The sequence below is a fragment of the Phocoena sinus genome, chromosome 7 (assembly GCF_008692025.1).
Source record: "Phocoena sinus isolate mPhoSin1 chromosome 7, mPhoSin1.pri, whole genome shotgun sequence".
Classification (NCBI taxonomy): Eukaryota; Metazoa; Chordata; class Mammalia; order Artiodactyla; family Phocoenidae; genus Phocoena; species Phocoena sinus.
In genome coordinates, this window is record NC_045769.1 from 38,675,172 (window position 1) to 38,688,924 (window position 13,753).

Genomic DNA, 13,753 nt, shown 5'->3' on the forward strand with positions numbered 1-13,753 from the left:
ATCTTAATTGTGGTGAAAATTTTGTTTACAGATAAGTGAGGCATATACCCTAGTGACTCCAAACCAAAGTAGTTTTCCAAAGCACCCATCTTAACATAACATTGCCAAGGAGTAACTTAACTTGCTGGAATATCTGGCAGTAGCACTTAAAGAGAAGTTTGATTTTTTTCCTTATTACATTTAAAACTTTGCCTGTAGAACTCTTCTAATAAAAATTTTTAGTTTTATTATTGAAGTTGGTTAAATATGCTTTACTGATTCTAATAATTATTATTTATAATAGGTTTAGGAAAAAATTAAAGGTATAATAGACAAGTCATAATACTTGTCATCACAATTGAGAATTCTTTCTCTTACTGCATTTTATGTGGTATATGTAGATGAGCCATGCAGATTAATTTATAATTACTCAAAATGCATTTTAAAAATCTCTTTGAGGAAAGAACTGTCAAGAGAGTCAGGTTTACTGTTTTTTTTGTTGTTTGTTTGTTTTGCGGTACGTGGGCCTCTCACTGCTGCGGCCTCTCCCATTGCGGAGCACAGGCTCCGGAAGCACAGGCACAGCAGCCATGGCTCACGGGCCCAGCCGCTCCACGGCACGTGGGATCTTCCCAGACTGGGGCACGAACCCGTGTCTCCTGCATCAGCAGGCGGACTCTCAACCACTGTGCCATCAGGGAAGCCCAGGTTTACTGTTTTTGAAGGATACTGATGGCCTGTCTCTAAATGGCTTAGGCTGAAAGTGCTTCTTAGGGTCAGAGAGCCTGTCCAGTAATTAGCAAGCTTCTATGCCATTTATTCTGTATTTATTTTTTATTGCATTAAGCCATAATTAGAATGAAAAAACAAAAGTTCAAGGGTGGATTTTAAGTTTTTAGGAGACCCATATGACCTGCAGAAATAGATTCCCTATTTATACTTGGTGGAAACACTGTCCTTAACTAGGGGAAAGGAAGCCTTGCAGTGAGCTCTGTACTTCAGAGGGCCCTGCTCTCATGTTGCCATTCCCCACAGGGTGTGGAGTGTACAGGCCAAGCCGCCTCCCCACTTACAGGCTGTACCTTTACTTCTGGACTATGATCCAGGTAGCCAGTCCTTCAGACTTTTCTTGCCCATATGCCTGAAGCCCACTCCCTTAGCCTCTTACTTGGATCTATCCTGAGGACAGGTATATAGAATCCTGAGCTTGAGTTATGGCCAAGGGATGGCTCTGCATGAGGTACAGATAGAATTTTGATGTGCACAGGAGGTCTTTCTGATGCAGGATGGAATGTGGATGGGAAGAAGAAGAGAGCACAGTGATCTGTTCCCCCTTTGCTGCAGATCTCCACAGCAATCTGTGGCCAGAGATATGCTCTCCCTATGCTGCCATAATCCGGTGTCCAACTCTGAGGTGTCCTAGAATTCTTAATTTGAACCTGGCCTTCCAGGTTATTTCAATGATATATTTGTCGAGGTGGGCAGAGAAAATACATTTGATTTAAGTTTGTTAGCTGGAAGTTTGACTTTTAAGTATTTAGACATATGGCATGTATACCTCATTGGAACTCTTATCCCAAGCCCTGGAGGTATTAGGAATGGGTCTGCTTTGTCTCAATCTAAGTGAATACTACTGAAATCTTTAATGAGAAGAGTTTGCTGTTCCAAAATGTTAAAAGCCATCAATGGGATCAAATGCCAGGATAAAAAATGCAGTTAAGTTTTGATAATCAGAATAGGAAATGAGAACTCCCCTGCCCTGGCCTCAGATCTTCAACACTAAATTTTTCTCATCTTCCATAGATAAAGTGGAAAAATTGTCTGCACCACTTGTTACAATAAATGGATAGAATCTTCTTAAGCATCAGATTTTCTGCAGTGGAGAGTCCCAAGACTAATGTGACTGTCATTGTCCTGATAGATTGTATTTTAAGAAGTTAATACTTTGTTTGGTCACCAGTACTACGGTGGCTGCAGTAGAGAGTTGCTAAGCCCTATAAGCAGGGACACAGCCATGATTAGGAAGATCTATTGATATAACTCCTTAGCATAGTAGACTTATATCTTTGGAAGAATTTCGGGGGTTTCTTTCTATACTATGTGGCTCATAAACAAGCAACATCCTTGTGGAATGTAGAGACCTGTTTTCTATGGACTTGTCAAAGCTAATAAAATTGGGTTATCTTTTTTCTTTATTGATACCTTTACTGACTCTTAGTATTTGTACTCTGATGGGGAAAGTAGAGTATGTGTAAAGATACTGACTTTACCCAAAATAGAGAAATGTGGATGGCATTGCTTATAGACAATTCAGATGGCTTAAACAGAAATTCAGTTTAATATTAGTATTATAGATGGGTTATTGTTGCAGAGCATGGTTACTGATTTTTAACATATGTCTTTTTTATTTCCCACCAGATTTTTATATGACTGTAAACAACTATTGGATTCTGAATGCTAGACACATAAATTTAACCACACTGTCTGTAGCTGGAGGATTCCGGGATTACCAAGTTCGTTCAGGACTGACTTTTCTACCAAAATTAAGCCATTATACCAGTGCCTTATCTGTTGTGGTAATCTTTTTAAAGATTCTACTAAAGTAGTAACATGATGGACACAGTGGAGCATGAAAGGAGAAATGATATGTAATCGGTTAGAAATGATTCCTGAGTTGGTCTGGTATACTGTGTGTGTGCAAGTGTGCATGTGTATGTGTATGTGAGAGAGACAGAACATGAAACAGTGAATATTTGGGGAAGACAGAGGCGTGGATACTTACATCCATGGAAGGTGAAAAGGATCTTAGAAACTTTGTGCAAATGACTCTTATTTATGAAGATGATTGTTTCTTGTTCAAAATAAGTGCCTATCCATTGATTAGAGTTTTAAGTATAAAAAAGTATGGACTAAAGTCCAGGGGCCCCGGGTGTATCTCAGTGGTATGCTGTATACAGTGGTAATGGAAGATCAAACATTTCACATACTCTTGAATTTTAAACTTGAATGAAGGTTTACTGATTTTAAAATTTAAAAATTAGCTTTGATAGTATAGATAGAGCTCTGATTAATTAATTTGCTAATTATTCTTCCCTGCTAGGACATCAAGTATTTGGTCTTTAACTGGGATACACAGCTTCTGTAAAATAAGCTCAGGTTTCCTTTTAGGACTTATTTTTGTATGTTTAACCTTTAAGTCTTTAGTTAAGAGCTTAACTTTTAAACTCAGTATACACGTCATCTCCAAATATAACTTAATTTCTAAAAAGAAAATTTATAGCATTCCTTTTGCTTTTTAGATGATAGTTGTTTCATAGTTGTTCTCTTAATAGATACTCCTTTGCTCAGTTCACCTACTGCTGTTCATTCAGTAAATAGGTATTACTGAATGCTTGCCATACATAGAACAAAAATTATTAAGCTATTCTGCTCTTATCCACCATTTTCTTATAACTGAAGGAGTTGTGATATAGCCATAATAGCTTTGGAAGTAATTAGTACTAATTTACTAAATCTCTCAAACCTCATCATCGGTAGGAATCTTGTTTTTTGATGCTGAATATTTTGGGTAGATATGTGCTAGAAGTTCTCAAAACTCTAAATATGAACTCCTTAGTATAAAAATAGATGTTTTAGTCATATAAAATTGGATATAACTTATTTCCTAGACTTGGTCTGGAGCTTGATGCTGTATTGATATCCTTTCCTCCAGCTTTTAAAGAATTTGGTCTTTTTAATGGTGTGTGGCGGTGGGGGGAGGCGGACGTGTCCTTCCCTTTTTCTAATCCATTTGATAATGTATTGTGTTCAAGGCAGCTTATATATCTTTATCTCTGATGAAGATATTATTTTACTTATTATGGAACTTTCTCAAAGCTGGTTATTGTATAATCTAAGTTTTATTTAGTTTTTAAATATTTAATCACTTAGCTTTTAGCTCTCAAATAGTCTAGTCTTTTATATATGTATGTTCTCTTTAAAAAAACAATTATTAAGAAGTAATTTTTTTACTGATTATCTCAAGAACAGTTAGATGACATTAAATCCATTGGGACTAGAAAAATTGTTTAAGTTAGAGACTTTAGTTACATTCGTAGGGCAGGCTGAACTACTGTAATATTCACTCATGCAGGCAATGGCACTTAAACACAATAGAATTTTATGTCTCACTCATATGACTGCCCTAGGTGTGCGTTTATGTGGCGGGTGGTTTTTGAGGAGTCTCACTAAGGGACCCAGGCTGATAGTAGGCTCCCCCTTCTTGAATACTTTACTTCCAAGGTTGCTCTAATCATCACTGTTTCAATCCACAGGAAGGGGAAAAGAGCATGAAGGAGAGCAGTTAGGCCTGGAAATGGCACACATCACTCTTTTTCACATCGCATTAGAGAAAACTTAGTCACACCGTAGAATAAGAGAGGCTGAGACATGCATTCTAGTTAACTATGAAAAAGGAAGAAGATTTTGGTGGACATTTAACAGTTTTTATCACAAAGGTCATGAGCAACTACTTTTTTTTTTTTTTTTAATTTAATTAAATTTAATTTTTTTTTGCAGTACGCGGGCCTCTTACTGTTGTGGCCTCTCCCGTTGCGGAGCACAGGTTCCGGACGCACAGGCTCCGGATGCATAGGCTCAGTGGCCATGGCTCACGGGCCCAGCCGCGTGGCGGCATGTGTGATCTTCCCGGACCGGGGCACAAACCCGTGTCCCCTGCATCGGCAGGCGGACTCTCAACCACTGCGCCACCAGGGAAGCCCCGCAACTACCTTTATAATGTGTGTTGACTTTCCTTTTTTCAGTTCTAACACAGATGCATTCATTAAACTGAATGAAAGTAAACTAGCTTTTGTCCTTGTTGATAGTAAATGATGTCTACTGTGAGTTCTTACTTTACTGAGCATCTAACCTTAGCACCACAGTGAACTCTGGTTGTCTTAATTTTTTAAAGTTGCCAGCAGCAATTCCTAAATGAGATAGCTAATGCTTATAAGTTCATTAAGTAATCTATAGATTCCTTCAACTTTAGAGCCTCCAACCCAAATACACATTGATATTTGCAGAGTACAATGGTGACAATGACTCCTTAGAAGTTATAAATACCTTTTTTTTGTTACAAATACCATTTTTTTTTTTTTTAATTAAAGAGGCATAGGGCTTCCCTGGTGGCGCAGTGGTTAAGAATCCGCCTGCCAATGCAGGGGACGTGGGTTTGAGCCCTGGTCCAGGAAGATCCTACATGCCGCGGAGCAACTAAGCCCGTGCGCCACAACTACTGAGCCTGTGTGCTAGAGCCCGCAAGCCACAACTACTGAGCCTGCATGCTACAACTACTGAAGCCCGCACGCCTAGAGCCCGTGCTCCGCAACAAGAGAAGGCACTGCAATGAGAAGCCCGTGCACCGCAACGAAGAGTAGCCCCCGCTTGCCGCACCTAGAGAAAGCCCATGCACAGCAACAAAGACCCAATGCAGCCCCCCCGAAAATAAATTAATTAAATAAATAAATTTATTAAAAAAACAAAAACAAAGAGGCATTTTAGGCCTCTAAATTTTCTTGCATACAGCACTGTTAGTTTCCTATTTTCATTTTGTTTTGACAGTTCTAGTGAAGGCATCTCATTGTGTCTTTGACAGTGTAGAGAGAGAGATGACATGAAAAATAGTATCAGATTTACTTAATGTTTCCCCATTGTATGTAAGATGCTGTTCACAGGGAGGTCATTACCCTGTATAGATCGAAGTCTCTAGTTCTTGGAGGGTGCTGTGCCACTGTTAGGAAGCCTTCTGAAAATACTTATATTTTTTACTAGGCTTTTGCCCTTCTGTCTCTAACCAGTAGTATATATGCTAATCATCTAGGGATTTTTTTCCAAATAAGTCTGGACCCCACTTACAAGAGTCCGATTTGGTAGTTTTGTGATTAGGCATATTTATTTTGAAAAATCTCCTCAGGCCTAGGTATCTTTCAGGCAAATCCTGATTAGAATTAACATCTTAGAACTTATTAAGTGATAGTCTAGTCAGAACTAAAATTACTGAAATATCTATTATAATTTATATATACAATATGATTTATTAAAGAATCATAAACAACCTCTTATTAAAGTAATGAAGAGTTAGACAGTAAACTTTAGTAAGTAATCTGTGGATGTTTTAATAATTTTAAAGGGTAATTTAAGCTTGACTAAGTAATGACAAAGAATTATTTTATGCAGGAAATATTCAGTATCTTAATATTTTTGGATCACCTTTTACAAGAGTGCATCGTTTAAAAATTTCTGCGCATCATAAAATGGTGAAACTAATGTTACATGTTTCTAAATATTAGCCTATAAGAATTTCAAGCCTTTTGGAGAATAACAAGTGCATTTTTCTTAAGTATGATTTTTGTTTCTTTCCATTTAGAGTTCAGCAGTGCCTAAGACCTGGGTTTCAACAGACCACCTCTCCATTGTATGGTAAGTTAATATAACTTATTTTGGCAATTTGTGGTGGTCCTCTTTTCTCATCAATGAATTGATTGGTTAGTTAGCTTTCTTAGAGCTTTATCCATAAATAAATAAGGATTTGGGAGAAAGATTAACTTAGGGGTTTGGAACTTCAGCCTTTGTTCTTGTCTCAGTTTAACCAAGGTGTCCTTGACAACCTATAAAATCATCTCCTGAAGAACCAGTAGCATCAGTCTCAAATGATAATGTCAAAATTTTAGAATTTGTCATAGCTGGGCAGAATCAAAGATACTTGTGGTAGGACTTTCTGAGCTCTTGGCCAGTCACCAAACTCGGACTTGATTAATGCAGCATTGCCTATTCTAGAGCAGCACATGGAAAACCAAGTAGGAATTAGATTTACCCTTAATATAAATAAAGAAATAGGTTAAATAAGGGCCAAGAAATACATAAATCCTAGTATTTTATCTCTATATGCATTGGGTTAAAGATTCTCTTTTATCTGTATATATATTGGCTTAAAGAATCTCTTAAAGATTCTCACCTTCCTCTGGCTGTGCAGTCAGTAGTGTTTGCAAGGACCACAACAGTTCAGACATATGAAGATGGGGCAGACAATATGTCTATACCTGGGGTAGACAGGAAGATTTAGGGAAGATGGGGGCCTGACACTTATACTCTCAAATATCCAGGAAGTTTTAATTTACTTTATTTTTATAGGTTCCAGCTTTAAGATATATGCTTAATAATGATAATTTGTTAAATAATTTTAGAGTTTGCAGCATTAAAGGAAATTCATATATTCCATTAAATAATAGAATTATTTGTTTGTATTAAAAGTATATTTTTAAAGAAAGTTTCATTTGTAACATTTATTTTATTCTTTAGGTGTAAACAATTACAATTGACTACAATTCGAGCATTCTTTGATCTTATTGATGCTGATACTAAACAAGTATGTATTTTTAAACTAAAAGTTATTTCAGTGAAGTAAAAGCTTTTGTTAGAGCAGTGATAGATTTAATACGTTTTTTTACTTTGATGAAAATAGAAGCCTACACCTTATATTGACTGTAATTAGTTTGAAAATGGAAATATCTGTATTTTTATCTGTAATCTTTGATAACTATTAATAATTAAGAATGCAAGAAAAATGAAAAAGTGAAAGAATACCTTAAATCTTCCTCAGTTCTTCCCCTTTACTGTTTAAAATTTAATATATGTCCTTCTGACTTTTTTACCTTAAGGGAAATACTTATTACAAATATCCTTATGCAGTAGGATCAAAATATCTACATTCATTGAATAACACAAGCTCACCAGAACTTAAATTATGTACTTCTAGAGTCAAACCTTTTCTGTATTGATATTTTACATATAAACTCTCCCAACTGGTGATTTTCTAAGTTGTTCAGTTAGCAGGATACCTGGAAATCATATTACTCATTCATCTCTTTCTTGTCTGCCAGCAGATAAATAGTAATGGGCACCAAGGATTTCAGCAAAATTCAGAGAATTCTAGTAACTTAATTTTTTTTTTCCTGTGAATTGGGAACAGATTGCCATTATTCATCGAAAGCAGCCTTTCACCTCAGGTCACTTTGCAGTGCATCACTGTTCCATAGAAGCATGTTTTGAGAACTACAACTCTGGCTTCTCCTTTTGGAGAAAACGTTCCTTGTATTTTTGGTAATTTTTTCCATTATGGCATATATTTTTGGATTCTTTTTCCTGGAGGCCCCAGTTCTTTGAGAGACTATTATGTGTGGCTTCTTTCTCAGCAAATCTCTGGGTAATGCTTCCTTATCATTGTGTCTTAACCTTGCTCCTAAGCATTCTCTCTTAGGAGTAGGGTAGTGTCTATATTTTTTTCCTTAACCTTTTAGAAAGCTGCATAACTATTATTAGGGAGAATGATAGATATTTAGCTCTCTCCTGAAGAATGCAGTAAACGAGAGACACAAGTTGATCTGTTTTACCACATTTTAAACCACAAGATACCATATTTAAGTTAGTATATTTATTAAAGTAAATCAGCTTCATAGAGTTAACACTGTTAACATTGGAGTCATGGAGTCATGGAATGTACATGTTTTTCAGTTTTTCAACCTTGTTTTAATTGTGACTATCGCAAATGTGTTTAATCTGTTCAACTATATACAACAGTAGAATCAATTAAAATTTGTATTTGACCAGTTTGTATTTTAAATGACATTTGGTAGGTTTAGGAAAAACCCCATTTCAACTAATGAAGGTATATTATTTAAAAATTATACATCAAACTAATTTTAACAAATCAAATCTTGTTTTCCATTAAATTCTAAGGTGAGAAAATGCTAATACTAGCATGTAATAAATTATAATTCTGGATGGATAAGTACTTTACAGATACATTTTAAGGGACAAATGAGAAATTTTTGACTAATACTGCTAAGAATCAAAATAATATGAAACTGGGCTCTCTTTCACAAACTCAGTGTATATGATATACTAAACTAAATATTAGACAATAAAATGGTAGGATATGATTCCTACTCCTCAAGAAGCATATAGTTGAGGAGGAGAAACAAACATATATACAGGGAAACTAACTCAAAGCATAGTTAGTCCCATGTTAAGCACTTAGAACAGTGCCTGGCCCACAGTAAGTAACTGTTGGCTCTTATTATTATTACTTGAAACAGAGTTTCATTAGGTCATCACAGTGGATATAAAAGGATATAGAATGTATCAATGTTCTTTCTAGATAACTCAAAATCCCAAGAAGAAATTGTCAGTTTTGAATCACCACTTCATAAGACACCCAGCAAAACACTTTGAGGAAAATCCATCAATAGTTTCTGACTTAACAGGTCAGTAGTAATAGCATGTTTTAATTTTAAGTAGAGTTTTGAGTATTATTTTTAGGTAAATTTGTCATTAGCAGACAAATTCTTTGAAACTGTGATGCTTCAGGTATTATAATCCTATTATATTTTATTAATTTCCCTATGCTGGTTTCTTATGAGGTTCTTGGCTAAGGAGGGGAAAAGTAAAAAATGTAAAAGTAAAAAGATGTTGCTGATAAAATTTTGTACTGAAAATAACATGACAGTAGAAAAATTTAAAAGCATTAAATGTCTATTCTCTTGACAGCCATGTAAAATAAATTCTATATTATTCTTGACTTAGTTTCTCAGTGTCATTCTTCAGTCTTTTGGTTTAACGGCATATCTTTTGCTGGTACATTTTGTTTTTATATGTATCTGTCATGCTCTACTTAGTTTGGAAAATGAAATATTTGTTTTCTTCTGTTGATACTTCTTAGAGTCAGACATCAGAAAGATTTTAAATGCTTTACATGATCTGAATGCTCCTTGGTGATGAGCATATAGAGAACATCTCATTAGATTTTCTATTTTAAAATAGCCAGTGTTCAGGAAACTGCTTCTTTTTCAAATCCTGTTACGATTGAGAAGGATTCAGTAAAAGAAATCACTTAATGTTTTTTAAAAAGCCAAACAAATTAATTTCTTTTACCTTAGGGACATCTATGTGGGTTCCAGTAAAAGTGTCCAAATGGACCTATGTGGCTTACAATGTAAGTATACCACCAATGGATTTAAAATTTTTTTTCAAGAATATTTTAGTATTTATTTTTCAAAGCTAGACTTTTTAAAGAAGATAACGTTATTTTCCCATACTAAATCAGTTTAGTAATAATTCCTTAATATCTAGTCTGTTCAATTTTCCAGTTTTATCATAACTGTCAAATTTTTTGTTGTTTCTTTGTTTTCCAGTTTGTTTAAATCAGGGTACAAACAAGGTGTACGTATTATTTGTTGATATGTCTCTTATTCCTCTTTTAATATCTAATACTTCCTTCACCCTTTTTTTTCCTTGCAGTTTATTTGTTGGGAAAAAAAAAAAAAAAAAACTAGTCATTTGTCCTATAGAGTTTCACACAGTCTTGATTTTGCTGATTGCACTCCTGTAATGTCATCCAGTATATTCCTTTCCCTACTCTTTCCTGTGACTTGGTAGCTGGATCTTGGATCTAGATGCTTCATCAGATTCAGGTTTTTGTTTTGTTTTTGTTTTTACTAGACTCTCTCTCTTTTTGTGATGTTAGCAGCTATTGATGAAGAAGGCCTAGAGTCATTAATAGGGAGTACAAAAGCAATGAGACTCCGATTATTCCTTCTTCATTTATTAACTGAAACACTATATAGAAAAACTTCTCATCTACTAAATTTATCAAAAGTAGAACAAATTACAAAGGAAAAAATGATAATTCTTTGGATCTTATATTTACTGGTTTTTAGAGTAATGAGTTGGCTCACAAACACCCTCCATCAGTGACCATAAGATGTTTTGGGGGGTTTTTCCTCCAGTGTTATTATGAGCTTAAACATTTTTGTGTTTCTGTCTAAACAAAAATACTAAAATTGTTCTATCTTTGATACTAAAATTGCTATTAAAACTGTTCTGTCCTTGACCAGTGGAAGCCATTTCAAGGTAGGCTCCTGAATCTTTTTGATATAGCTGCTCTTCAGTTGTCTTTGATATTTTCCTCACTGTCTAGTATGAGAAAGTATTTTAGCTCATTGTGTATCATCTCCCGTCCCAGACCTTGAATCTGCTTTTTCTCAAAGAAGCTCTTCCTATTATTTGGGAAACAGTATCTGCAAACCGTAATTTGGGTACTAGAGATGTTTATGGCTAGTAAGTTAGCATTTCTAAGGCCTTTTCAGTAAACAGAGCTAAGAAATGTATTTTATCTTGGTCATAAGGCCAAAAACCAAACCCAAACAAAAAAAACATGCATTCATACTGATACTTCCAAGACAATTTCAGGTCTACAGAGTTTATACCTGATCTATCTTGCATCTGTATCTTCTTCCCATTCCTAGATTATTGGTTCTCAACAACACCAAGAATGATAGAATTAAAATAATTAATTAGAATAATTATTCATTACTTTATCTGAATTTTTGAATGATGAAATTATCTACTCATAATTTATTGTGTTTTCCCTCTTTTTTTAGGAATCTGATAAGATATATTTTACATTTCCCCTTGCAAATCATAGAAAAATCTACACTCATGTCTATTGTCAGAGCACCATGCTGGTAAGATAATTGATACACTTTATGTAAATTTAAAAGGCTAACTGTTGTTTATTTTTAAGATTCAACTAGTATCTAGTAGGTATCATCTTTAGCTATGAACTATTATTAAATCTAATTAGTTGAAAAACATTTATCTGGAACAGAGTATTGATTGAAAAGTACTAATCAAAATGCTTCTGTAACTGATAATATATCTATACTATTAGCTTGTACCTTTGCCTCTAGTTTAGGTTTTTCTACTTTAGTTTCACTATGTTTAGGTTGAAGGAATTCAGTTCAGAGCTCCTTTAATTCTAAAATTCTATTAGTATTTTAAAGAATAGATATATTTAAGCAAAGCTATCCTTTGTTTTATAAAGTAAATCCTGTTTTTCCCATGGCTTCCATACTCAAATTTGCAGTACTTTTTATACCAAATATTCTCTAAAATAGTATAGTAACTTTTTGTTATAGTGTTGTCTAGACTTACAGTATCAGTATGATGATTTTGTTTGTGTATTTCTTTTTAATGAGTACCTACTATGCTAGAAATATGTTAGATGCTTTAGCATTCTTTTGTTATATTAGGTCTGTTTAAGTAATAATTTATCAGCACTTCTTACTTTCAGGAATTTGTTTCCCAATTTGGGTTCCTTTCTCTCTATTCTGATTTTTTTCCCCTCATGTCCTAGGATTCTTCACTTTATATTTGCATCTTTCATAATTTAAGTTCCCTCGTTTCCCTTTTGTTGGATTATTTGTATTTTTTAGAACTAGGATCTAATATATTACTTAGTTGGTTGATACCACCATTTGATATATAGTAAAGTCTTTAGAAAAGATGGTAGGCAGGCACTGTGGGCTAGGTGCTAATGAATACTAATTTTAGTGGAATTGCCACAGTTTTGCGTCTCTCACCAGAGACAGACTACCATCTCTCAGCCTAAAATTTGGATGGGTAGTTTATCCCAAGAGAATCTGGCCGTGAGAGTGATGGCTTAAAATAGCCACACTCCTACTAAATTCCAAATCAGAATGTCAGTATTATATTGAGAAAAATCCTTGCCAAAGTGCAAATTATCCATTTGGCTTATTGGAGGATCCCTTTTCTGTAATTAAGGTCCATGGGCGAAGTATTACTAGTCATGTGGAGAATTTGTTTTAAATGTTTTCAATTTTTATCATAGAAGTTTTCAAACATACAAAAGTAGAGAGAGAATATAATAAATTCATACTTAACCATCACACAGCTTTAACAGTTATGAATATTCTGCCATTCTTACTTGATTCATCCCTTCCTCACTTTTTTTGAGTGAAGCATTTTTAAAGCAAAATCCAGGCATTTTATCAATATATATTTCAGTATGTTTTTATAACAGATAAGAATTTTACATATTATTATAATACTAATAATATTATATTATAATAATATTATTATATTATTTTATCCAACAAAATTAATTACTTATTCCTTAATATCATGTGGTATCCAGTCCATGTTCAATTTTCCTCTGTTCATTTAAGTTTGTTTGAATCAGAATCCAAAAAGTACATACATTGCATTTGATTCATATGTCCTATGTCTTTTTTTAACAGCCCCCTCTTTTTTTCCCCCATGCCATACACTTGTTCTGGGTTTAGTTGATTGTATTCTTGTGGTATCTTTTAAAATGTATTTCTATCCATTGTTTTGTGTAAACTGGAAGTTAGATCTAGAATCTTGAATAGATTCATTTTTTTATGGTATGAATGTTTTATAAGTAGAACTGCGTACTTATCATATCGGGAGGTATATAATATCTGGTTGTCCCACTTTTAGTGACAAAAATCAGTGGACTGATATATCAGTGGACTCAGGTCATATTGGCATGATCCATTCATTATAAAGTTCCTAGTCAGTCTTTCACCTAATGATTTTAGCAGCCATCGAGGACATATTTTTTACTGTAGATGGATTTTTTTTTTAGATCTATAAATTTTATAATCAAGTAGCATTTTCTTTTCTGTGCACTTCAGGAGTTAGTAAATTCTGAGTGACTTTTTCTAAGATTTTTAATACAAGTTTTAAAATTAGCTGAGTTAGGGGTGTTTACTAGATGACCTGAAATTGTTCTTTGACACCTTCTAGGTTATAACAACATGGTGTTTTAGGGTGGATTTGAATAATACTTTATTCAGTCTGTTAGTGAATGAATCAGAATTCCCTAGACACCAAAGTAAGTAGTGTGCAGTAT

At 34.3% G+C, this 13,753-nt stretch overlaps 1 protein-coding gene across 4 annotated transcripts in view; it reads left to right on the forward strand.

Moving 5' to 3' along the window:
- PGAP1 (post-GPI attachment to proteins inositol deacylase 1) overlaps window positions 1–13,753 on the forward strand; it is a 92,146-nt gene that overhangs the window by 21,823 nt on the left and 56,570 nt on the right. For 3 of the 4 annotated variants that reach the window (XM_032637421.1, XM_032637420.1, XM_032637423.1), the window contains exons 5-10: window positions 2,398–2,555; window positions 6,386–6,438; window positions 7,318–7,384; window positions 9,176–9,281; window positions 9,954–10,009; window positions 11,457–11,540. In XM_032637421.1, the coding sequence (XP_032493312.1) occupies window positions 2,398–2,555; window positions 6,386–6,438; window positions 7,318–7,384; window positions 9,176–9,281; window positions 9,954–10,009; window positions 11,457–11,540 (524 nt within the window). The remainder of the gene's footprint in view (window positions 1–2,397; window positions 2,556–6,385; window positions 6,439–7,317; window positions 7,385–9,175; window positions 9,282–9,953; window positions 10,010–11,456; window positions 11,541–13,753) is intronic. The other variant, XM_032637422.1, reaches the window with a different exon arrangement.